The sequence below is a fragment of the Ctenocephalides felis genome, unplaced genomic scaffold (assembly GCF_003426905.1).
Source record: "Ctenocephalides felis isolate EL2017-DRISC unplaced genomic scaffold, ASM342690v1 CF-g0.4_SCAFFOLD_03572, whole genome shotgun sequence".
In the NCBI taxonomy this organism is placed as follows: Eukaryota; Metazoa; Arthropoda; class Insecta; order Siphonaptera; family Pulicidae; genus Ctenocephalides; species Ctenocephalides felis.
In genome coordinates this window covers 39,641,086-39,666,940 of record NW_020539726.1, presented here as the reverse complement: position 1 = coordinate 39,666,940, position 25,855 = coordinate 39,641,086, and the positions used below count along the sequence as shown (strand labels likewise).

Here is a 25,855-nt window from a genome sequence, read left to right as displayed (position 1 = left end):
GTTAAATTGTGTTCATTATTATTGTCGGAGGTCGTTAATTGCAGACGCTAAATCTGTTTTTCTCGCCTTTGTCGACATTAACGTCTTGTGACTTGGAAAAGTCAGCAATAGGATATTATAATCACTAATGTTTCATTTTTAACACATGGCAATAGACTTAATTAACTAGTTGGTATTGGTTTTTTGCGTTGAGACAAATTACATGAACTTCCCGATATGTGTAAATAATCCAGACTTAATGAATGAAATATAAATTAATTTATGAGTGATTAAAAGTATTCCGAGTGGATTTGTTACACATGATTGATAACGAGCGAACACGTTAACTCGGAGTATTTTCTCAAAGCAAATTTTCACAAATTAATAATTTTTATAGTTGAACCAGTTACCGTAGGACTTTAATGGTTTAGTATATTCATTAAGACTAAGTACTACTATTGTTATACCAAGTAAATCGTCTAATTTTAATTTTAACAAACGTCCAAAAAACTATTAATTTTCTCAAACTTTGATGAATTTTTAAAATTAAACTACTTGTCGTAAGGCCGTAATATTTCAGTAAGTTCTATAAGACCATGATATATATCGCCAAAAAAAGTTCCATAAAAATCGGCTTAAATTTTTTTTTCAACTGTTAATTACAAGAAAACGGCTCGATAGATTTTCACCTAAAACTAATCAGCTTCATTCCCAACTAATATCTTTCAAACGGTTTTTGTCTTTTTTAAATGGATTCGGTGGAATCAGCTTAAATGTAGACGAAAAGTTTAACACATCGAATGGCTTCAAAAATTTTGGAATCGGTCCAGCCGTTTTTGAGAAAACGTAGATTTACGGCACAAAATCTGTTCACCTACACACACACACATACTTTATTCAAATTTGGTCTCATTGAATTAAGAATGGCTTGAAACGTTGAGAAAACATAAAATTAGCAAATAGATTTTTTTATGAAAACATAAACTTCTCTTTCAGGAAGTTAAAAAATTGAAAATTTTCAAAAAACAATTTTCGAAAAAACTCGGTTTAAGTTTTAAAAAAATATCATTGTTTTAAATATAAATTCTAGACTTTTAAAGTAGACGATTTATTAAATTTTTTCATTATTCATTTTCTTTCAAAATTAATAAAAATGTTAAAAAAAATGCAATTGTTCTAGATAGTCTGAAATGTTCTGGATATTCCGAAAATGTTATAGATGATCTAAAAGTGTGATGTATAGTTCTGAAAATGTTCTGGATTATCTGAAAATATTTTAGGTGGATCTGAAAATGTTCTGAATAATCCAAATATGTTCTAAAAATATTCTGGATAATCTGAAAATCTTCTAATTAGTCCGAAAATGTTCTAGATTGTCCGAACACGTACGCTAACAGTTTTAGAAATTGTTTTTGATAGTCTTAAAATTTTCTAGGTGTTCTGATAATATTCTAGTTTGTCTGAAAGTGCCATTTGTAGCCTGAAAATGTTCTTGATAGTCTGAATATATTTTTCTAAGCATGTTCTAGATAGACTGAAAATGTTCTTAGTCTAAAGATGTTCTAAAATAATGTTCTGAATAGACAAAAAATATGCCGAACACTTTAACCTTGTTCTAAATAGTCTGAAAATATTTTGGATAGCCTAAAAATGTTCTGGATGATCCAAAAATATTCTGGTAACTTTAAAAGAGTTTCTCAAAGATTGTTTCAAAATAAATTCCTACTTTTTTATGAATAATATCAGATTGAACTTCTGCTGTTTTTAATTTAATACATATGTAATAAATACTTATGTAAACAAGGAAGCGAAATCCAACAATAAAATTACCAATTTTATAAAATGAACCCATAATTATTATCTAATATCTTACCAGCACAGCTAATCTTGTGATTGGCGAAAATACACGTCATGATTCGGACAAAAATACACGTCATTTATATATTTAATTTAGACAAAATCCACAAACATTCCTATAGTTATACACGTGTATAAATCGATATACGTATACATTTATATATTGAATTTAGACAAAATCCACAAACATTCCTGTAGTTATACACTCGTATAAATCGATATATACATTTATATATTGAATTTTGACAAATATCCACAAGCATTCCTGTAGTTATACACTCGTATAAATCGATATATACATTTATATATTGAATTTTGACAAATATCCACAAGCATTCTAATAGGTATACACGTGTATAAATCGATATATACATTTATATACTGAATTTAGACAAAATCCACAAACATCCATATAGTTATACACGTGTATAAATCGATATATACATTTATATATTGAATTTATACGAAATCCACAAACATTCCTGTAGTTATACACGTGTATAAATCGATATATACATTTATATATTGAATTTAGACAAAATCCACAAACATTCCTATAGTTATACACGTGTATAAATCGATATATACATTTATATATTGAATTTAGACAAAATCCACAAACATTCCTATACTTATACACGTGTATAAATCGATATATACATTTATATATTGAATTTAAACAAAATCCACAAACATTCCTATAGTTATGCACTTGTATAAATCGATGTATACATTTATATATTGAATTTAGACAAAATCCACATACATTCCTATAGTTATACACGTGTATAAATCGATATATACATTTATATATGTAAATAAATAGTTTGTAACAATTTAGGTAAATAAAGTACTTACTTTTGGATATCCTTGTTAAATAATATAAATACTCTATTGTATCACAATATGCACTGAGGTCATTTTTTGTCAACACCACAAAGACGGCACAAAACTTTGCGAACTGCGCGACACCTTTAACTAGTTCGGGAATAATCTAATTAATTATAAATACGAAATTAAAGTTTATAAATTGCTTTACATTGTACTTACTTTATCATGCCATTAAAATTTCTAGATATTTTCTTTCAAGATTTTATATTATATATAATAATATGCATTCTTCAAACATACATACCTTTGATTTTATAAATATATAAAATATGAAACATCTAGTTTATAAACAGTGTAATAAAATTTATATATTATAAATATATATATATATATATAATATATATATATAAATATATATATTGTAGAGTTTCGAACAATAATCCAAAAAATAATAAAAAACAAAAAAAAGCTTTTTAATAAACTATTTCTTTATTTAATTATTTGTTTACTGTCGACGTTTCGGAACTAGGTACGTTTCATCTTCAGGACATTTTTTAATTAATTTTATTTTAATTAAAACTTTTTCTTAAAACTTTCCAAAACTTTCAAAATTTTTATCATTTTTAATATCCTGTTCTGATAATCCACTCATTTATTTTTATAATTTTCATTTTGATCATATTATCATATTTCTGTACAATTATTTTTTCAACTGATTTATTATTTAAGAAAAATCCATTTTCTTTTCTTAAACATATTGTTTGCTTAAATCTCATCAAGATCATGTTTCTTGACAGATGTCCTGAAGATGGAACGTACCTAGTTCCGAAACGTCGACAGTAAATAAATAAAGAAAGAAAGAAATTCTTTTTTAAAAAAACTTTTCTTGTTTTTTATTACTTTTTGGATTCTTGTTCGAAACTCTACAAAATATTCACAAATCCAAGACTATAATTTAATATATATATATATATATATATATATAATATATATATATATATATATATTAACAAAGTCTAATAATCGGGCATAACATCAATAAAAAACATGAATTTCTTTCAAAAATTTATTTTAAATCCATACGTTTCGGCTATAATCCTAGCCTTCATTCAGTGGAAACTAAAAATAAAATTAAAAACTAAAACAATTGAATTGGAGTGAAATTCTAATCTTAAGTGTAATTCTAATCCGACTATACTACAATTTGAACAAAATTTATTTAAACGAAGAATTATAGAGGGATCTTTTTTAACTATTTATAACAATAAGACAATAAATAAACGGATGAACTCAACACGCGTGCGACACAAATCTCTTCTATTTAGATAACATTTCCAAATTTCTTACAAAACAATAAAGCGTTCGCGCAAAGGTTTTACAATTCGTTCCACACATGTGCAGAATCTTGGTAAAAATATTTTTTAAAAAATGACTTTCTCCATTACATCTTCAACCAGTCTACGAATAACACACTATTCATTTGTGATTTTTTCAAATCAGTATTTTGTGAAAATATTGTGTAATTTCAAGTTAATGTTTATAATACATAGTGTAGTGCATTACCATATCCTAATACCATGGATTATTAAATTTTCCAATCTAACACTAAGATCAACTAATTGTAAGTACTAATTACTATTTTATTTTTTTCTTTTCACTCCAATTCAATTGTTTTAGTTTTTAATTTTATTTTTAGTTTCCACTCAATGAAGGCAAGGATTATAGCCGAAACGTATGGATTTAAAATAAATTTTTGAAAGAAATTCATGTTTTTTATTGATGTTATGCCCGATTATTAGACTTTGTTAATACATATGTCAACATCAAATTCAGAATCATACAAAATATATATATATATATATATATATAAATATATATATATTATATATATATATATATTACAGATGTGTCTTTCAAAAATATTTCCATTTATCATCCATTAATATTTCCATTGTTTTGGTCCTCTTTTATAAACTCCTTCAACGTGATTTATTTATTATTATTTTTTATTAAGACTCAGGAAGAGTTGCCAGCAAATCTGGAAAGTGATTGTTTTATATTTTTTGTATTGTTAAATAATTTAGTAAAGTAAACCTAAATGCAACATGCATGAATTTAAAAAAATAATCTATATGCAATTTTGTACTTAAAACTGAATTATATAATTTCATCTGCCAAACACATACTGTTGACTGTATCTTATATTATTTTAATTCCTGGCACATCTCAGCTGCCTTTCGGCAATAGTAATGTAGACATTACATTTTTCTTGTATATTATATTATAATATTGTCTAGGCTCATAACTTCAGCTAAATTCAAATTTCAAGTGAATCGACATTTCTAGCAGATGACAGTTCAATGTCAAACAATGATATGTGTTTTTTTGTGTAATTTTTGCCATCTATTTCTACAATATTACTATAGTTTTATCGTTCATTAAATCTTAAAAATTTCCTTTGACACACTCTAGAAAGATTTATCAAAATCCGAATAACCGTTTGGGAGAAGTATCGAATCGTACAGCCGTACAGAAGAATTTTATATATAAGATAAAAATTTACTTACTTTCTACGATAGTCTTGAGTGCTTGAACAGCCGGAGTGTCTTTACTAGTCTCTTCTAAATAGTCTTTGCCCTCATCACAACTTCTGGCTAATTTAGGATCAAGTGGCATCGATCCTAATAATTTTAATTTTAAATCATTGCACATTTTTTGGGCGCCACCGGTTCGAGCCGGAAAAATCTCCGATTGATGCTAAGGAAAGAAAATAATTTCAATAGAAAGAAGTTATGGCAAGGCCATGTTACGCTCCAAATTCCATACACTATGCTACTGAATCATACTGAATACTGTCAAAATATCATGTATTTGCTGTATTACACATAAACTCGTATATTATGAAGCTGAGTCAGAAAGACCCTGTTATCTAACATAGTTTTTTTGACATTTGTACGGTTTCTAGGTTAGGTTTTCTGTGTGACAAACTGAGAAATACGCCTGACTGCGCGGCAAACACAATGGCTTTTTTCAGTATTTAGTATGAAAAGTTCTTCATAACATGGACTTGCCATAACATTTTTCTATTATGAGGCAGAATCGGTCCCTAAATATTTTGCAAAATTGTACAAAATCAAATAATCTAAAACTTTGAAAAGTAATAAAAATGATATAAGAAGTTAAAAGTAACTTAAGATTTCAAAAAAAAATTGTTTCAACCTCAAATCTGATTGTAAACATTTATAACTTTACTATTTAATTCCTGGGTATAAACTAATAGTTCAAATAAAATGGTAAATAATTCATCCCTATGGTACAAATGGTACATCCTGAAGAGCTCACCATTATATTAAATACAAATGTGATGCAACATTTTATACCTCTCATATTGTAAAACTCATTTTTATCCAATTTTAAAGCAAACACATTTGAAATATAAATATTAAAATTACATGATGGTAGTACAAACGGTGCACCCTGCAGAGCTCTTCAAACACACACCATAATAAATAAAATAATTTGACCAGTATCTGAAGTGCATGTTTTGAAAAATTCTCAAAAATAGCTAAAAACCAAATTTGATAATCTAATTATGCAGTTTCACCAAAACATTTCCAAGATTGCGATATAAAAATTGTAAGACCCTAGTAGAAAAAGTACGTCCTGCAGAGCTCTTCAAACACACACTTTAATAAATCAAATATTACTACTAGTATATTTAGTGCATATATAGTTTTAGAAAATTCTCAAAAATAACTAAAAACCAAATTTTAAAATATAATTATGCAGTTTTGTGGTAAACATATCCAAGATTACTATATCAAAATTTTAAAGCCCTAATGCAAAAAGTACGTCCTGCAGAGCTCTCCAAACACACACCATAATAAATAAAATTTTCTTACCAGTATCTGTAGTGCATGTTTTAAAAAATTCTCAAAAATAGTTGAAAACCAAATTAGATAATCTAATTATGCAATTTCACTAAAAACATATCCAAGATTGCTATATAAAAATTATATGACCCTAGTACAAAAAGTATGTCCTGCGGAGCTCTTCAAACATATGCCATAATAAATAAAATATTTTTACTAGTATCTGTAGCACTTTGTTTTCAAAAAATTCTTTAAAAATAGCTAAAAACCAAATTTAATATTTTAATCATGCAATTTTATGAGAAATGCATCCAAGATTATTGTATCAAAATTTTAAGACCCTAGTGCAAAAAGTACGTCCTGCAGAGCTCTTCAAACACACACTTTAATAAATCAAATATTACTACTAGTATATTTAGTGCATATATAGTTTTAAAAAAATCTCAAAAATAGTCAAAAACCAAATTTAATGATCTAATAATGTAGTTTCATAGTAAACATATCCAAAATTACTACATAAAAATTTGAAGAACCTAGTGCCAATAGTACGTCCTGCAGAGCTCTCCAAACACACACCATGATAAATAAAATATTTTTACTAGTATCTGTAGTGCATGTTTTAAAAAATTCTCAAAAATAGTTAAAAACCAAATTAGATAATCTAATTATGCAGTTTCACTAAAAACATATCCAAGATTACTATATTAAAATCATATGAACCTAGTAGAAACAGTACGTCCTGCAGAGCTCTTCAAACATACACCACAAACAAATAGCACATTGTTACTAGTATCTGTAGTACTTTGTTTCAAAAAAATCTCAAAAATAGTTGAAAACACATTTTGAAAATTTAATTATGCAATTTCACTAAAAACATATCCAAGATCGCTATATAAAAATTTTAAGATCCTAGTGCAAAGGTTACGTCCTGCAGAGCTCTTCAAACTTGCACCACAAAAATTGGCACATTCTTACTAGTATCTGTAGCACTTTGTTTTAAAAAAAACTCAAAAAAAACTAAAAACACATTTTGAAAATTTAATTATGCAATTTCACTAAAAACATACCCAAGATTACCATGAAAAATTTTTTTGACTCTAATGCAAACAGTACGTCCTGCAGAGCTCTTCAAAGTGCACAACAAAAATTGATATACGAGTATCTCCACTATTACCTAACATTGATTTACACACATTACACGCCTTAAGGCAAAATGCCATTTTCTAATTTATATATATATATTATAATATATTATAAATATTATATTCATTTATTGTACTTACCGTGCATTTTGGACAAATGAAAAGCGACATGTTTTCAATCACACCTAAAACAGGAATTCCCACCTGAAACAAAAATATAAATATAATAATTAATAGTTTAAAATAAGTAAATATTTACAAAGCCATGTGATTGCTCTGCAGTCTCAGGTCGTCATATAGAAAACCTAACCTAGAAACCGCACAAATGTCCACAAAAACTATCTTACATAACAGGGTCTTTCTGACACAGCTTCATAACATACGCGTAACGTTGCAGTTTGCGTGTAAAACGCCAGAATCACATGGACATTTTGACAGTATGATACAGTAGCATAATGTATGAAACTCGGATCGCACATGGCCTTGCCATAGCATTATTATTTATTATTACCTTTCTGCAAAAATCAATTTCCTTCCTGACATCGAGCAGAGCAACTTCTTGTGGCGTTGTAATAATTATGGCACCGGTCAAATCACATTCCTTCAAATATGTATGTGCCGATAAATGTTCATCGGATGTACCAGGGGGGGTATCCATTAACAAATATTCCATATCTGTACCCCAATCGGTTTGGCTTAGAAATTTCTGTATCATACCTAAGAAAAATTAGTTTAAACTCTGATAAATGGGGTAATTCTATCTATTTATGCTTGTTTATTGGCAGTGAAAACTGTGAAAATGTCTAATTTATATTTATATTTATATTTATATTTATATTTATATTACGGATACAGGATTAAATTTAATAATTACAGAAAATAAATTATCTTAATTTTATGTATTTATTTAATTTATTAATATTAAACAATATCAAGGCTAACATTACTATTATTTAATACAATAACTTGAATAAATTATTTTTTAAAAAATTGCTGCATGGTCAGGCGTATTTTACATATAAACAAGCAAAGAAGAATGTTATGATAACAGAATCCTCGAACATTCCCCCGGACTTGTTTTTATGTAAAATACGCCTGATCGCACCGCAAATAGACAGACATTTTCACAATCCTCATGCAAAAGATACTCAAAAATTTTGTTTTAATTTTTTTACCATTTTTCTTAGGTCCTCGCCATATGACAGCATCGTCAGGGTTGATGAAAAATCCAATGGACATTATGCACAAGTTATCGTTGATGAACTGGATAAAGAAGATATATATATATATATATATATATATATATATAGTTATATTTCTCAGCATTTGCTATAAGATAATACATTCCCATTTTCCTGAATTACCAATACAAGGGCCATAAAAAAATATTTTTGCCTAAATTCCGTACATATCCCTTACATCTGGCCGACAGAACTTCATTATAGTGTGTTACAAAGTCTTGTGAAATCAAAACATTTACAAATATTCTCGAAAAAACGAGTGTTTTTAACAAAAAATTTTAGTGATATGGATATATAAATTATTACAGGTAAATAATTTTTGCTATTCAATTTTATATAAAAAACCTTTTCTAGTTACTTTTCTTTACTCTTTACGCCGGTATATAATCCATTCCTTTATAATTTTTCTAAATAATCTCTAATAACCATCATTAATTAATGTTAGTCAATAGTTTAAAAAAAACATTGTCTTTGACAGAATAAACCTGATGATGGGACGTATGTAGTTCCGAAACGTCGTTATTAAACATCTTCAAAAACCAAATTGTTTTTTATTATTGGATTTACTATTCGGAAAAGAAACGATCAATGTATTGAAAAACTCCAGGACTTATCTATTGTATATATATATATATATATATATATATATATATATATATATATATATATATTAGGGTTAGAAGAGGGTAAGTTTAATTATATTTTTATTACCACTGGTGACCATCCAGAACCAGAACTGTGAACAGTTTCTTGCAAAACTCCGAAACATCTCGGTTGACTTGGGCCACAAATGTCGAAATCCAAAACACCTACCTGTTGGATAAAAAAGTAAAACTTTTTTGCATTTATAATAGCATTAAAAAAATTTATAATATTTCAAAACAATAATGTAATTATGTAATTAAAGTCATACTTCAAATACGACGTGATCGGTTTGTCATTGTAATTGGCATTTAGAGCTTAAGCCTTAGAAAAATTGTACTCATCATGTAATTAAAATTAACGTACATTCATTGACTGATTTTTTTTTGACTATTTCGCTAGCGATACAGTCTCATTATTTGAGCAGCTGTAATATTATATGTGTCTTGCCTATACAAATAATTTCTAAAAATCTACTATATATATAAAAAAAGATTGTGTTAGTTAGAACACTTATAACTCACGAACGGCTGAACCGATTTAGCTGAAAATTGGCAAGGAGGTAGTTTAGAGCCAGGAGAAGGACATAGGATACTTTTTATCCCGTTTTTCATTTAAATTCAAAATTAATTAATTAAATTATAAACTATACATTTAGTTTATTCAATCTATGATTCATATTTTATCCATGACATTTACTTTCAACTGTCAACTGTCAACCGGTGTTTTTGTTTTGATACAAATATATTAAAATAAATTTTTTAATCTTTACGGAAAATTATTACAAAGTGGCAAATAAATTAATTCTTAATAATAACAAGCGATGCCAGATGAACGATGGAGAAATTTATTTCTTGAAAATGGCAATGTAATTATTTACATATGTACTTAGGTATTTATGTATATTTGTTTATACGTATTTAGCATTAAGTATGATCATTAACAAATTAATAAAAAAAAAATTTCGAAATATAATTTCTTAACATAACCTCAAAATTTGTAATAAAAATGTAAATAGTTCTATATTAATCTTCATATATATCTCATAAAATGTTTTGGGTGTTTACAACTAATTGGCATATATATTATCAGTAAATGTGCTTTGATTGGACAATAGAAACGTCTAATTGAAATTAAACTCGACTACTTTATGTTAAATATAGTATTAAAACAAAAAATGGCATGTATCACAAGTACTTAAATGAAAAGCAAACCATGTACTAAAATACAAAAATAATTATGAATAATTAATGTTGCTATTTTGTTTTTATTCTTATTTTATCCAATTAAAAAAAAAACTGCTTATTTATTGCCATTAAGGCGGAACAAAATTCGCCGGGTCAGCTAGTATATAATACAAATTATTTCAATAAATTTATGTATCTTACACGGCATAGATTTTTCATTTGTTTTATTATTTTCGATGTATACGCTATCTATACGCATACAATCAAGAACACTCTCACGCGACACGACGACCAATCACAATCGACCCGTATATAAATGACGAATCATTGGCACTCGAATCGAGCGTAACGCTCTTCCGTTGCATTTACACATTTTCATACCCTAGTCGCGCCTAAAGAAGTTTTACTTAAAAATAATTAATATTTTTTATTATTTCGAAGAAAAAGTTCATTTTTTCCAGAATTATATGTTTAAAAAAAAATAAAAGTTGTTAAATCTCAGTCGACTTTTACACATAAAACTTTACTCACGACTATTTTGATTATACATTGCAATTTTATTTGTTTATACTAGCTGTACTTAATCACTATCATTAAAAATCTGAATATAGATGTCGTTGTCCTTCTTTATTATATTTACGACGATGAAACTTTCTTATTAATAAGTATCATTTTTTTAAATGAAGTTTATGTTCAAGCAACTTGCCTAATGTCATTGCATCTAGTTTTCGTATTTATTGCATTTAAAAAAAAATCAATGCATGTAAGTCATAGAACTTATATTACATGGACTGCTAGTAGAGCGCAAAATAAGTGCACAAACATAGAAGGGACTGTGTGACGTCACATATCTGAGCGAACATTGCCGACGACAATCGCGGACTCTCCAGATTTATCAAATGTCTTAAGTCATATGTTACGTGCCTAACAGGTTTTATAATAATATAAAAACCGATTTTAACAGGTGTATTTGATTACATTGCCATTAAGGCGGAACAAAATTCGCCGGGTCAGCTAGTATATAATACAAATTATTTCAATAAATTTATGTATCTTACACGGCATAGATTTTTCATTTGTTTTATTATTTTCGATGTATACGCTATCTATACGCATACAATCAAGAACACTCTCACGCGACACGACGACCAATCACAATCGACCCGTATATAAATGACGAATCATTGGCACTCGAATCGAGCGTAACGCTCTTCCGTTGCATTTACACATTTTCATACCCTAGTCGCGCCTAAAGAAGTTTTACTTAAAAAATAATTAATATTTTTTATTATTTCGAAGAAAAAGTTCATTTTTTCCAGAATTATATGTTTAAAAAAAAATAAAAGTTGTTAAATCTCAGTCGACTTTTTACACATAAAACTTTACTCACGACTATTTTGATTATACATTGCAATTTTATTTATGTTTATACTAGCTGTACTTAATCACTATCATTAAAAATCTGAATATAGATGTCGTTGTCCTTCTTTATTATATTTACGACGATGAAACTTTCTTATTAATAAGTATCATTTTTTTAAATGAAGTTTATGTTCAAGCAACTTGCCTAATGTCATTGCATCTAGTTTTCGTATTTATTGCATTTAAAAAAAAATCAATGCATGTAAGTCATAGAACTTATATTACATGGACTGCTAGTAGAGCGCAAAATAAGTGCACAAACATAGAAGGGACTGTGTGACGTCACATATCTGAGCGAACATTGCCGACGACAATCGCGGACTCTCCAGATTTATCAAATGTCTTAAGTCATATGTTACGTGCCTAACAGGTTTTATAATAATATAAAAACCGATTTTAACAGGTGTATTTGATTACATTGCCATTAAGGCGGAACAAAATTCGCCGGGTCAGCTAGTATATAATACAAATTATTTCAATAAATTTATGTATCTTACACGGCATAGATTTTTCATTTGTTTTATTATTTTCGATGTATACGCTATCTATACGCATACAATCAAGAACACTCTCACGCGACACGACGACCAATCACAATCGACCCGTATATAAATGACGAATCATTGGCACTCGAATCGAGCGTAACGCTCTTCCGTTGCATTTACACATTTTCATACCCTAGTCGCGCCTAAAGAAGTTTACTTAAAAAATAATTAATATTTTTTATTTCGAAGAAAAAGTTCATTTTTTCCAGAATTATATGTTTAAAAAAAAATAAAAGTTGTTAAATCTCAGTCGACTTTTTACACATAAAACTTTACTCACGACTATTTTGATTATACATTGCAATTTTATTTATGTTTATACTAGCTGTACTTAATCACTATCATTAAAAATCTGAATATAGATGTCGTTGTCCTTCTTTATTATATTTACGACGATGAAACTTTCTTATTAATAAGTATCATTTTTTTAAATGAAGTTTATGTTCAAGCAACTTGCCTTAAGGCCAAATGTCATTGCATCTAGTTTTCGTATTTATTGCATTTAAAAAAAAATCAATGCATGTAAGTCATAGAACTTATATTACATGGACTGCTAGTAGAGCGCAAAATAAGTGCACAAACATAGAAGGGACTGTGACGTCACATATCTGAGCGAACATTGCCGACGACAATCGCGGACTCTTCCGATTCAATAAATACAGTCATATGTTATATGCTTTATTTTGATAATATAATGTCAATTGCGATGGCTGCTAATTTTGTAAAAAATGATAGTAATAATATTTATCATAGTAGTTAATTTAAGTCAAATATTATTCGTGATAGTTTTATTCCAATAATTTAATGGGCTGATAATTTTGTAAGAATTTTGATATTAATATTATGAATGTACTATTATTTTGGTCCTTAATATGGACATTATCGAATTTTCTTGCTCCCAATGGCTCAAATGGTTCCAAATTGATAAAAAACAATTCTCTGAAAGTTTTAGCTCTTAATATTAACCTAAAAATTTTATATGGAAATAGAATGAAAAAATTTTCAAAAATCTTGAAGAGCGTCGAATTTTTAATAAAAATCAGGAATTTCACTTTTAATTCATTTGTCGCTAAGTTATACCTAAATTTTTTTTTTTTAATTTTCAAAATTTTGTCCACGCTATTTCTATACGAAGTTTGATTGAATAGCGCACTATCTAAAAGTTAATATAGAGAGCTAAAACTTTCAGAGAATTGTTTTTTATCAATTTGGAACGATTTGAGTCCTTAGGAGCAAGGAAATTCGAAAATGTCCATATTAAGGACCACCCTAATGTACATGAAATCAAATACACCTGTTAAAATCGGTTTTTATATTATTATAAAACCTGTTAGGCACGTAACATATGACTTAAGACATTTGATAAATCTGGAGAGTCCGCGATTGTCGTCGGCAATGTTCGCTCAGACATGTGACGTAACTGTATCTTCTATATTTGAGCACTACATACAACGGAAAATATATAAAGACTAACAGTCCATGTAGTGTAAAGTCTATGATGTTTTTGATTCCATGGAAACGATCTAATTCTTGTTGCATTGTTTGTGTCTAACACATATTAGTTTTTAGTTTTAAGAAATGACAATAAAATAGCATTTATAAATATGTTGCAAACAAATATATTATGTTGCAACAAAAAAATAAAAATTGTGAAAAACTTCTTAATACTTAGTTAATAGAATGATGAGTGCAAGAAAACATTAAAAATGTTGGCAAATTTTGGAAGAAACAAAGAGGTCAGAAGTCGGTACAACAGGGTAAGTAAAATTAAAATAAAACTAGTGGTGTATGGCATCGTGCCTTAAGGCAAATTGCTGAAACTTCCCGTACCGTAATTAAACATTCCAGAAATGAAAATAATCAATATTTGATTCGAATAATTTGAATTAGATTATTTATTATAAATACATATTGTAAACTTATAAGTGCTTTTAAAATTAGGCGACAAGAGTATTCTACAAACTTTTGTGTATGTTCATTTTGTTATGTAAATTGGTTCATTTTTTTTTTAAATTTGATTTCTTTGGATTATTTGGTATTTTTTTTTTGGTAGTTTGAAATTTTTTGTATTTCATTTTTAACGTTTTTTTTAATTTTTTGAGAATTTAAAAATTTTTGAAAATATTCGAATTTTAGAAAATTTCAAAGTATTCTCAAATTTTTGTAAAAAATAGTTTTTTTTTAAATTTTGATATCACGTGAAATTTTTCAAAATTCAGTTTTTTTTTTAAATGATAAAAAATTTCGAAAATTTAAATTTTTCTAAAATCTGATTCTTTTGAAAATTTGAATTTTTATGAAAATTTTCAAAATTACGAAATTTTCTGCAAAAGCATTTTTTGCACACAATCTACTCAAGCAAAATTTGTTTTGAATTAATTTAATCGGTTGATCCGTTCTCTCAAAAACTGCATAACCGTTCTACGCTCCATACCTCCGAAACGGCAAGATGTGCCTTTTGCAAAAACGCCTCGCGATCGAGTACGAACCGAATGATTTTTCAATCATACAAATCGGTTATTCCATACTAAATGTTGGGGACATTTGTTTAAACCACATACGTGAAATTTAAAATTAAAAATCTTGGTACGGAACCGAAAAAAATCACACAAAATGTGTACACATTATTAAAAACTTATTTTTATTAAGAGTCCATAACCGCTGGACCTGCCTTTCCAAAAATTTAAACAGTTCTTCGTTTAGTCAATACAAGTAAAATACGTTTTGAATTATTCAAATCGCTTTCTCCATTCCCTTAAAAACTGAGTTACCGTTTTTGGCACTTTTTGCCCCATACCTTCGGAACGGCTAGAGCTGCCTTCGCCAAAAACTAATCACCACGTCTCGTTATCAATACGAATCGAATGTTTTTTAAATTATTCAAATAGGTTGATCCGTGCGGACATACAAAACACACACGCACATCAATTTAGTTTCTAAGGTATGCCAGTAAAATGTTCAAAAACCTTCAAAACATCGAGAAATGCAAAAATTTTCATTTTTTATTTTTAGACGATTACTATAACTTTCTCTACGGAAAATTAAAAAAAATATGATTTGCAAAAAGTGAGTGCCATAAAACCAAAAAGTGTACTTTTATATTAACATTTTAAAAAGTTGAGTTTGAGTTGAGTTTCTATTAACATTTGCAACCCCTTTAAAAATGTTTTTGTGTATAAATAGTTAGTTATTTACTTACAAATATATCTACTTACTAAAATTAAATAATATTCATCTAAAACATCCTATTAATCTTCGGTCAAATTTTATATACAAAGTCAACAAAATGGATTGATATTCTTTCATTTATATATTATGTATATAATTTAAATTGATTTATATCGAATCTATCTAATAATTCCTCTTCATTAAAACCTGTTAATAATATCACTTCTGACTAAAGTTATGCAATGTTACTAATTTAATTTAAGGTCACAATTACAATTATTTTAAAAGTTGAATTTATTTAATTTAAAGTCACTTCGAGTTTTATCTAACTTGAACCTGTCTCCACATTTCACAATACCCGATTACTAGGTCATCCGATAACCCAATCAATATTCCTGTGTCACATCGTACCATGCAGTTTAAAAATAACCACATGAATGTGAAAACAAAATAATTGAATCATAGTTAAAGACAAACATCTTCAAACGTAGTTTTAATTTTGCAAAACAAATAAAATATAGTGCTTCATGAGAGGCGGCATTTTAAAATACCCATTTGATTCCAGACAATTCTCTCATCACAAGGTACTAATTATATATATACATTTATATATATATATATATATATATATATATATAAATCCATTACCACTTACATTCTTTTCGGCATCTCGAGCAGCCAAAGCTCTAGCCAATAAAGATGTCATTGTACTTTTTCCAACACCACCCTTACCGGACAGTATAAGTATTTTGTGTTTGACTGTCGATAAACGTTCTTTGACGGCTTGTATACCAGGATCAGGTCCTCGGGCTTCTCCGGAAGCACAAATGTTTTGATTGGGACATCCTGCACAGGCTGAGGCTTTGCCTGCGTCTTCGCTTTGAGTCCCAGGACAATCTAAACAATAAGATTATAAATAAAATATATAAGTAGTATACATGGTAGTATATATATATATATATATATATATATATAGTAATAAATAAAGTGATAATTTATTTATTGATGAATTGTTTATGTAATATATATTTAAACTTCGGTTGGGGAAAAAGTTTTAGTAATTAAATAATGATAGTGTCATTATAACCTAACCTTACTTGACAAGATTTTTATAAGTTAAAATATTGCTGATGTTTGAAGTGCAAACAATAAGTGAGTGGTATTATTATAGTTATAATTATATATATATATATATATATATATATATATATATATATATATATTTAATTATTCATATATAAATTTATATCAAGTTCTTACGTTCAGGGGCTTCAGCAGGTTTTTCCACTTCTATTTCAGATGACATGTTATTTAATTTATTACAATTCAATCACTATTCATAAATCTATTAAATAAAAGTTTAACAAATCACTAAATTTATTTATTAACAAATAATTAAAGATAAAAATTTAATCCGTCATTCAACGTTTTCTGCAAATGTCAAATTGTGCAACATAACCTCAAAGTCAGAACCGCGAAATTCAAATCAAATTTGTAATAAAATTGTAAATGATAAATTAATATTGAATTGAATATGATTTTTAATATATATTTTAATAAATAAATAGTTAGTTATATTAACTTCCTAATAAATAATTAAAAATAGAAAATCCATTTTATTGAAAATTTTAAACAACTGTCAAATGGTGCAACTTAACTTCAAAGCAGTAACCGCGAAATTCAAACTTTCTAATTTAATTGTTAAATTAAAGTTAATTGTTAAACTAAATTAATGTTAAAATGAGGAATTATTATTAAAAAAAACTAGGTGTATATAGAGTATTTTGTCTTGAAGCAAATTGTATAAACTTCTTAATAAATATAAATAAATATTACATCTGTTATTGTTATCTATTAAATTTTAATAACTGTCAAAATAAAGCAAACTAACCTCAAAGAAAGAACCGCGCAATTCAAATTTAAAATTAGAGTATTAAATTAGAGTTGTATATTAATTAATTTATCTGGATAAATTGATATAATAACAATAATTTAATTAAATTGCAATATTTATATTATTTAATATATAGATCAATAAGTACTCAAATAATTACGTAATTTGAGTTTAATTTACAATTTTTATTTTAATCTGAAAATGGTTTTATTTCGTTTAATTTTTTTATTTATGTTATTATTTGAATATTATTATAATTTTTTTTTAAATATATTATTTCAACGATATTTCTCAAATAATATTATAAGTGAAATTTAGATCAAATTTCAAAAAATTTATAAAATTTCCTCATTTTCTTATTGTTATATTTTATACGTTATTATAATTAAATATATTTATTATTAATGACGATTATAATTCTTTAAATAAATTTATATAAATTTAAATAAAATAAAATAAAACAAATAAATTCTAAAATAAATTTTTGTTAAAATTTTTATCATTCTCAAAGATGAAATAAAACTATTTTGTGTGTTTAAAAAAAGTTGATTATTTATATTAATAAACTTAAAGAAAATTGTGTATTTTGGCACATTTGATTTAAATAAAATGACATATTTGTAAAAACATATGATGCACGTTATTTTTGATGCACTTTTCTAAATTTTAAATTATTTTAAATTTAAGTCATTTAAAAATTTTACTGTAGTTTAGTTAAATAAATTAATTCAAGATGCCGAACGAACTAGGAGAAACCATCTTGTATTCTGTAAATACTCTATTTATTTTATTAATTTTCCAAAATTTTCACTTTTAAAAATTTAAACTTGTCAAAAAATATAATAATTAGATTTAAAGTAGAAATAATTTGATAACTTGATTTGAAACTATAATGATTTAAATTATAACGTAAAAGCTTATTTTTTTAAATTAAATTCTGTCAAAATTAATTGCACATTATACTTGCTACGGGTTAAATTTTTTTTATAATTTTAAATAATTTTATAATTTATATTTTCTATCATTTTTCCAAATTTAATTTAGTACGTGTATGCCACAATTTATTTGCCTGGTGTTTCTTTTTCTCTTATTAATTTTTTTTATTGCTAAATATTTTTTTATTATTAAATTTATTACTAAATTTACCTCGTTTTTTTCAGCAATTGCAACCATGGGGCACAGTGGCGGCTCCGCCCTGCATGGAGCAAGTAAAGGGCCCCCCAATCCCTACCAGGATCGGACAATATTACGAAACCCCCAGGCCGCACCCTTGGAGACCCACTTTGGGCTATGAAACTATACAGGTTATGCCTCTGTAAGAATAAAAAATAATAATAAAGGACCAATGTTATGGCAAGGCCATGGCACGCCCCGACTTCCATACATTATGCTACTGAATCATACTGTCGAAATGTCTATGTATTTGCTGCATACATTATGATACTGAATCATACTGAATACTGTAAAAATGTCATTGTATTTGCTGTGATTCAGACGTTTTACACATAAACTGCAACGTTACGCGTATGTTATGAAGCTGGGTCAGAAAGTCCCTGCTATCTAACACCGTTTTTTCGACATTTGTGCGGTTTCTGGGTAATGTTAATTTATTGTAACTTTACTATAACACCATATAGTGCAGTAAACGGAGCGTTTTAGGTCTGAATTTTTTTACTGTGCTCCGAATTGAATGAAATTTTGGAATTAGGTTCATTTTATTACTCTCAAGTTCAAAAGTGAAAACAATTCGGGTTGCGCCATCACCCCCCGGGGGGTTGACACCCCCTCTCAATTGTGTAATTACATTTTTTCAAAATAACGTCGGAAATCGATAGAAGAACTAATTATAAGAAAAAAATGTCTTTTATAGTTTTTTAAGAAAACTAATACTTTTCAAGTTACTGGCCACTAAAGTTTCATATATTTTTGGCGTTTTTCTTCGTTTTTTTGCAAATATCTCCTAAAATATACATTTTAATGAAAATCACGTAATGAATAAAATAATGTCAATAAAAATCTAAATAAATCGGTATTACATAAAGTGTTCTAGGAAAAATATTAAGCAAGATTCGAAAGACCAAAGCGGTTTTTTTTTCGTTCGAGATATAATTGTTGTATTTAAAGTCATCTAGTGTCGAGGTTTTGCATTTTATCCATTTTGGTGAAATTGGGTTTTATAGTGCTTAACATAAGCTTTAAAATGAGTGCTGTTGCAAGTTTTTTGCGTGTAAAATGAATGGGCTATCATGCAAATAAGAAGCATATACGATGTTTTTTTCTTTTAAATTTTTTGGTTTAATGAGCGCCATTTCCACCAGAATTAAAGTAATTCACATTCCATCTAGAATTCACTTCGTTATAGACATCTTGATGGATTCTAGCAGATTCACTACTTTAGTACAAACTATTTTCAGAAAACTCACGATTTTATAAAAACTTTTTTTTCCTATTTGCGCGGCCGCGCAGTCTTTAAACATTCATAACCCTGTCAATTTTTGTGTGAGAGAAAAATAATCAGAAACAATAATATGCCAGAAAGATCCCATTGATTTTTATCTATATGCTTTTATTCGTATCTTTTATTCTTTTTGAGATATAATGAAAATAATTTCGATTTAAAAAAAAAATGGAAAAAAAAGTTTTTATAAAATCGTGAGTTTTCTGAAAATAGTTTGTACTAAAGTAGTGAATCTGCTAGAATCCATCAAGATGTCTATAATGAAGTGAATTCTAGATGGAATGTGAATTACTTTAACTATGGTGGAAATGGCGCTCATTAAACTATATGATTTAAAAGAAAAAATCTTCGTATATGCTTCTTATTTGCATGATAGCTCACTCACTTTACACGCAAAAAACTTGTAACAGCACTCAATTTAAAGCTTATGTTGAGCACTATAAAACCCAATTTCACCGAAATGCATGAAATGTATTCGACACTAGATGACTTTAAATACAACAATTAAATCTTGAACGAAATAAAAAACGACTTTGCTCTTTCAAATCTTGCTTAATATTTTTCCTAGAACACTTTATGTAATACCGATTTATTAAGATTTTTATTGGCATTATTTTGTTTATTACATGATTTTCGTTAAAATGCATATTTTAGGAGATATTTTCAAAAAAACGAAGAAAAACGCTAAAAATATATGAATCTTTAGTGGTCAGTAACTTGAACAGTATTAGCTTCTTTTAAAAAACTATAAGACATTTTTCTCTTATAAGTAGTTCTTCTATCGATTTCCGACGTTATTTAAAAAAAATGTAATTACACAATTGAGAAGGGGTATCATCCGAATTGTTTTCACTTTTGAACTTGAGGGTAAGATGAACCTAATTCCAAAATTTCATTCAATTCGGAGCACAGTAAAAAAATTCAGAGGTTATACCCTTTTTTCCTCTCCGTTTACTGCACTAATAACTATATGATGCAATGTTGAAAAATCATGTAAATTAATTTCCATGTAAATCAAACATGTTTGAATATTGTAGATAGTGTATTTAGAGACAATAAACGAGTGATTATAGACGAACAAAGTTAACACAATGAATAAAGAAGTTAGATGGCGGACCCTTTAGTTATTAATTTATTATTGTCCTTTGTCAGAAATATTATATTTTGTACATTTATTACATTTAAAAAAAAAAGAAAATTTGTGATTAAAAAAATATTAGCGCTATTTCAGAGCTTGATACTATATTATAATTTTCCTAAAATTTGATTTGCTAATATTAGGTTTCCTCGACGTTTCAAGCCATTCTGAATCGTTTGGGACTAAATTTGGAAAAGTATGTTTTTTGTAGCGAATAGCGAAGGAAATGCCTTCACGAATCCCAGACTAGGTATTTTGTCTGGGTATGTCGGACTCAATACCGACTGGGTATAATACCGACTAATACTTCCGTTAGGCATTACTTCGAAGGGAGAGGATCTAGAATGTTATCATTCTTGCACTGATTTTATTTATTTTTTTTAATGAGGAAAGTCCTGTTTTCTCTTTCTCTTTCCATAGATCTGAGGTCAATTTGCAGGAAAAAATGTGTGTGTGTGAGAGAGTGTTTAAGTATGTATGAGATAATTTTTATATTACAATTCGTCAGTGGAATCGTTTTATAATCTTAATTTTCCAGTTTGCTGTTTTATTTGTTGTTTGCCAGAATATTCGGTTTGCTCATCAGTAGAGTCCTTTCTTATACTCTTATTTTTTATTGTGTTTGAGTTTGACCTTCTGTCATTTAAATTTTAGTTTGCACGTCAGTAGAGTCCTTTTTATATTTTTATCTTTTTTGTGTTTTAGCTTTTCATTTTCAAATTAAATTCCCATTATTTTTTTCAAACGTGGCGGCATGTTCTAGCCTCACAAATTGTATTTATTAACTTCCCGTAGGGCAAGTTATATTAATCGCAAAAAAATCGAAAATGGAAATTTTTGCATTTCTCGACGTTTCAAAGGTTTCTAAATATTTTGGCATACCTTAGAAAAAATGGATGTATGTGTGTGTGTGTGTGTGTGTGTATGTGTGTGTATGTATGTGCGGATACAAATTTTCGTCGACGATTTCGGGAACACCGATCAACCGATTTGAATAATTCAAAAAACTTTCGATTCGTATTGATAAGGAGACGTGCTGATTAGTTTTTGGCGAAGGCAGGTCTAGCCGTTCCGAAGATACGGGGCAAAAAGTGCCAAAAACGGTAACTCAGTTTTTAAGAGAACGGAGCGTCCGATTTAAATAATTCAAAAAACATTTTAGTTGTATTGACAAGGTGAAGAACCGATCAAATTTTCATAAAGGCAGGTCTAGCGGTTTCGGAGATCTAATGAAAAAAGTAAAAAAAAATGCCATTTGGCGGTCAAAAATGATCATTAGACATATGCACATCAAATTATCAGATCTTTTTTAGAGATTTTAACAATAAGTATAAATTTGGTTTACATTGCTATGGGTTCCGTACCAATGTTTACGCGTTAGACGGCGATGCGGCGCTTACGCGCTTTGATATTTCGTCTTTATGCAGTTAAAGCAGTACGATTGCTTTGAAATAAAGTTTAGATCTTCCAAAATATGTCAAAATAAAGAAAACATTTTTTTAAAAAAAAAAAAAATTAAAGATGTTTTTTTTTTAATTTTTTTTTTCAAAAAAAGTAATTTTTTGTCCAATTTATAGTTTCTCAAAAATCTTCTTTTTTCGAAGTAAAATTTTTTCAAGAATGTTAATCGTTTTTAAAAAAATAATAATATTTGGTACGGGAAGTTCCAGCAATTTGCCTTAAGGCACGATGCCTTAATTGCCTTAAGACAGAATTCCACTTACAGCTAGTCTATATTTTTATCCACCTGACATAACAAAATAATTTCCTACCCTAGTATAGGTACTAAGCTTGTTATAAAAAATTATTCATAACTTGAACCGTGAACATCAAGCAAATAAATACTATTAATAACTAAATACTATGTTATGTATCTGACAAGCTGAGAAATACGCCTGACAACCAGTGGCGGCTCCAGGGGATGGTTTACGGGGCATGACCCCCTCACCCTGAGTTTGTCTTATAGATAGAACACTAATTCAGCAATTAAATTACTTCAAACACTCCTAAATAATGTGACCCTCCCCTGCGCCAAAGCTGGATCCGCCACTGTCAATATTTAGTATGGAAAGTTCTTCATAACATGGCCTTGCCATAACATTTTTCTCTCTTTATTATTATTATTTAATTTATTTATTATTTTTCAAGTCCCGCCACTCCCCTAACATCAGATATGGCGAGTCCCTGTTTCGCCCCTGGAGGAATGTCGACGGAGCCCTTGAAGTTTCCGAATTTGGTGACGGGTTCGAGCGTAATCCGGGGCATGCTGCCAGGGCCGCACTTTATACAAGATACACGCCCTACGAATGGGCTCAGGCCAGTATGGGAATATTAACGAATCCGATACGAATCGGAATTATTCGGAGAGGCTGAGGTGCGATGCCGTCAGAGTTATGAGGTCAGTATAAAGTTTTTTTTTATTATAGGGTAAACAAAATATCTATATTTTTTTGGAAAATGCAATCACTTTTTTATTGCAGAGAGGATTTAGGATTTTTTTTCTTTTTTTTAATTTGTAAGTACAATCATTGCGGTTAATGATGGGAAATAATTTTATTCATATGGCTGCCTAGGCTGGTCAAAAGTAAAATGTCGGTTATTTATTTATTTTTGTCACTTAGGACCATGATCCTAATGTTATGGCAAGGCCATGATCAGAAAAGTTAGTTATTCATTCATTTTTGTCACATTAGACCATGTCAGGAATGATCAGGATTAAAAAAGCAAATTTGTGATTTTAAAACATATTAGAACAAAGTTCCAGAAATTATACTATTTAACTTTCCAAAGAAGTTTGTGTTTCTGCCAAAAAATCCGATTTGTTAATTTTATGTTTTCTCCTGGACGTTTCAAACCATTCTGAATCGTTTGGGACCAAATTTGGAAAAAATACGTATATGTGAGGCGACTTTTACATTATATTTCTTGTAGTATTTCCTCAGTGGAATTTTTTAAGAATTTTTGGACGCCTCATTCCCCTTGGTGATATTCAAAATACCCCCCCCCCTCGCCCAGCAAACGAGAAAAAATGTTTTTTTTATTATTTTTTTTTTTTTGAAAATGTTTGGATTTTCTTTTAAAAATCAGGTAAAAAATAAATACACGTTATATCTTACTATACATCTCCCTTTCCCACGTGATTTTTCGTGATATTTGTCGTAATCCTCCCCCCTTTGATCGTCAGTAGAGTCCCTTTTATATTTTTATTTGAATTGTATTTTAGTTTGTTTTTTTTTATTTCGCGTTTTAAATTAGAAGAATCCTTTTCAAATCTTCTAGGTTGATATTCTATTTATTTCTTGACATGATTTTCGGTTTGCTCGTCAGTAGAGTCCTTTTCTCTATTTTTCGCCTTTTATTTTACTTTTCACGTCAGTAGAATCTGTTTGATATTTTATGCATTTTAATTTAATTTGCTCGTCAGTAGAGTCCTTTTATTATTTTATGCTTTTTTGCTCAGTTTGCTCGTTAGTAGAGTTCTTTTCTATTTTATTCCTTTTATTTCAGTTTGCTCGTCAGTAGAGTCCCTTTGCCGTTTTATGCCTTTTATTTTACTTTGCTCGTCAGTAGAGTCCTTTTGTTATTTTACGCCTTTTATTTCAGTTTGCTTGTCAGTAGAGTCCTTTTGCTATTTTATGTTTTTTTTTTTTGCTCAGTTTGCTCGTCAGTAGAGTCCTTTTTATTTTATGACTTTTATTTTACTTTGCTCGTCAGTAGAGTCCCTTTGCCGTTTTATGCCTTTTATTTTACTTTTGCTTGTTATTTAACAGAGTCATGATCGTTTAAAGAGTGCGCGGCTGTCCAACCGGAGTGTCTTTCGAGCCCTTTAACCCTTCGCCGTTTCAAAATAAAGAGAGTTACGGTAAAATTTATAATAGAGAAAGTTGTAGCCCTTTTAATTACCTTTAAAATGGTATATTACAAACTGTGATAAAATTAGAATTGAAAGAGTTATAATAAAAAAAAATCCGAATTTTGTCTATAGTACCAGAAACTATTGACTTATATACATGTATGATAAATTCTTATTAACTGTTTTTATTTAAGGGTAGTTTTAAGGGTTGAAAAAATATAATATGATAGTTATTTTCGAGAATTTGAAATAATATTCAAATAATTTATTTATTCACTGTTAAAATAATTTTTTTAAACAATTTTTCATCAAGGGGTTGTATTTTTAAAGGTTAAAAATTCGATAATTAGGATAAAGAGAATAAAATATTATTTACTTCATACTTAAATCCTTTTAAGTCACGCCAAAATTTATTTTTAGGTTGTTTCAACTCAAAGGTTCTCCGCAAGGGTTGTAGAAAATTATTTTATTGCGAGCTAAATGTATTATAAAATACTTTCAATTTCAAAATACTATCAATTTAAGAAGTTGATTTGAGATTTTTTCATTGATAATACTACATCGTACTAGGACTTACAAAAGACTTACTATGATAGTACAAAAACGTTTATCGATTATGCGAAAAA

General features: G+C 28.1%; 2 protein-coding genes across 2 annotated transcripts in view; one reads left to right on the top strand and one right to left on the bottom strand.

Annotated features, from left to right (window-relative positions):
* Positions 1 to 4,572: 4,572 nt before the first annotated feature.
* Positions 4,573 to 17,192, bottom strand: LOC113388470 (cytosolic Fe-S cluster assembly factor NUBP1 homolog). The gene is made up of 8 exons (XM_026625846.1): positions 17,147 to 17,192; positions 16,542 to 16,783; positions 9,634 to 9,735; positions 8,857 to 8,944; positions 8,193 to 8,398; positions 7,823 to 7,885; positions 5,235 to 5,424; positions 4,573 to 4,705 (listed from the first exon to the last, which is right to left on the bottom strand). Exons 1-8 carry the CDS (start codon positions 17,190 to 17,192, stop codon positions 4,677 to 4,679), a joined length of 966 nt encoding a protein of 321 aa, XP_026481631.1. The 3' UTR covers positions 4,573 to 4,676.
* Positions 17,193 to 18,964: 1,772 nt separating this feature from the next.
* LOC113388025 (tektin-3-like) overlaps positions 18,965 to 25,855 on the top strand; it is a 28,864-nt gene continuing 21,973 nt past the window's right edge. The window contains exon 1 of the mRNA XM_026625435.1: positions 18,965 to 19,095. Within this exon, the coding sequence (XP_026481220.1) occupies positions 18,980 to 19,095 (116 nt within the window). The 5' untranslated portion in view covers positions 18,965 to 18,979. The remainder of the gene's footprint in view (positions 19,096 to 25,855) is intronic.

Excerpts from the sequence above, each read along its gene's own strand:
- LOC113388470 (XM_026625846.1), bottom strand. The coding sequence starts at position 17,192 with ATGTCATCTGAAATAGAAGTGGAAAAACCTGCTGAAGCCCCTGAAC. Across the intron at positions 5,425-7,822 it reads TCATTTGTCCAAAATGCACG|CATCAATCGGAGATTTTTCC; the intron begins GTAAGTACAATA and ends TTCTTTCCTTAG. Across the intron at positions 4,706-5,234 it reads ACTCAAGACTATCGTAGAAA|ATTTGCTGGCAACTCTTCCT; the intron begins GTAAGTAAATTT and ends ATCACTTTCCAG.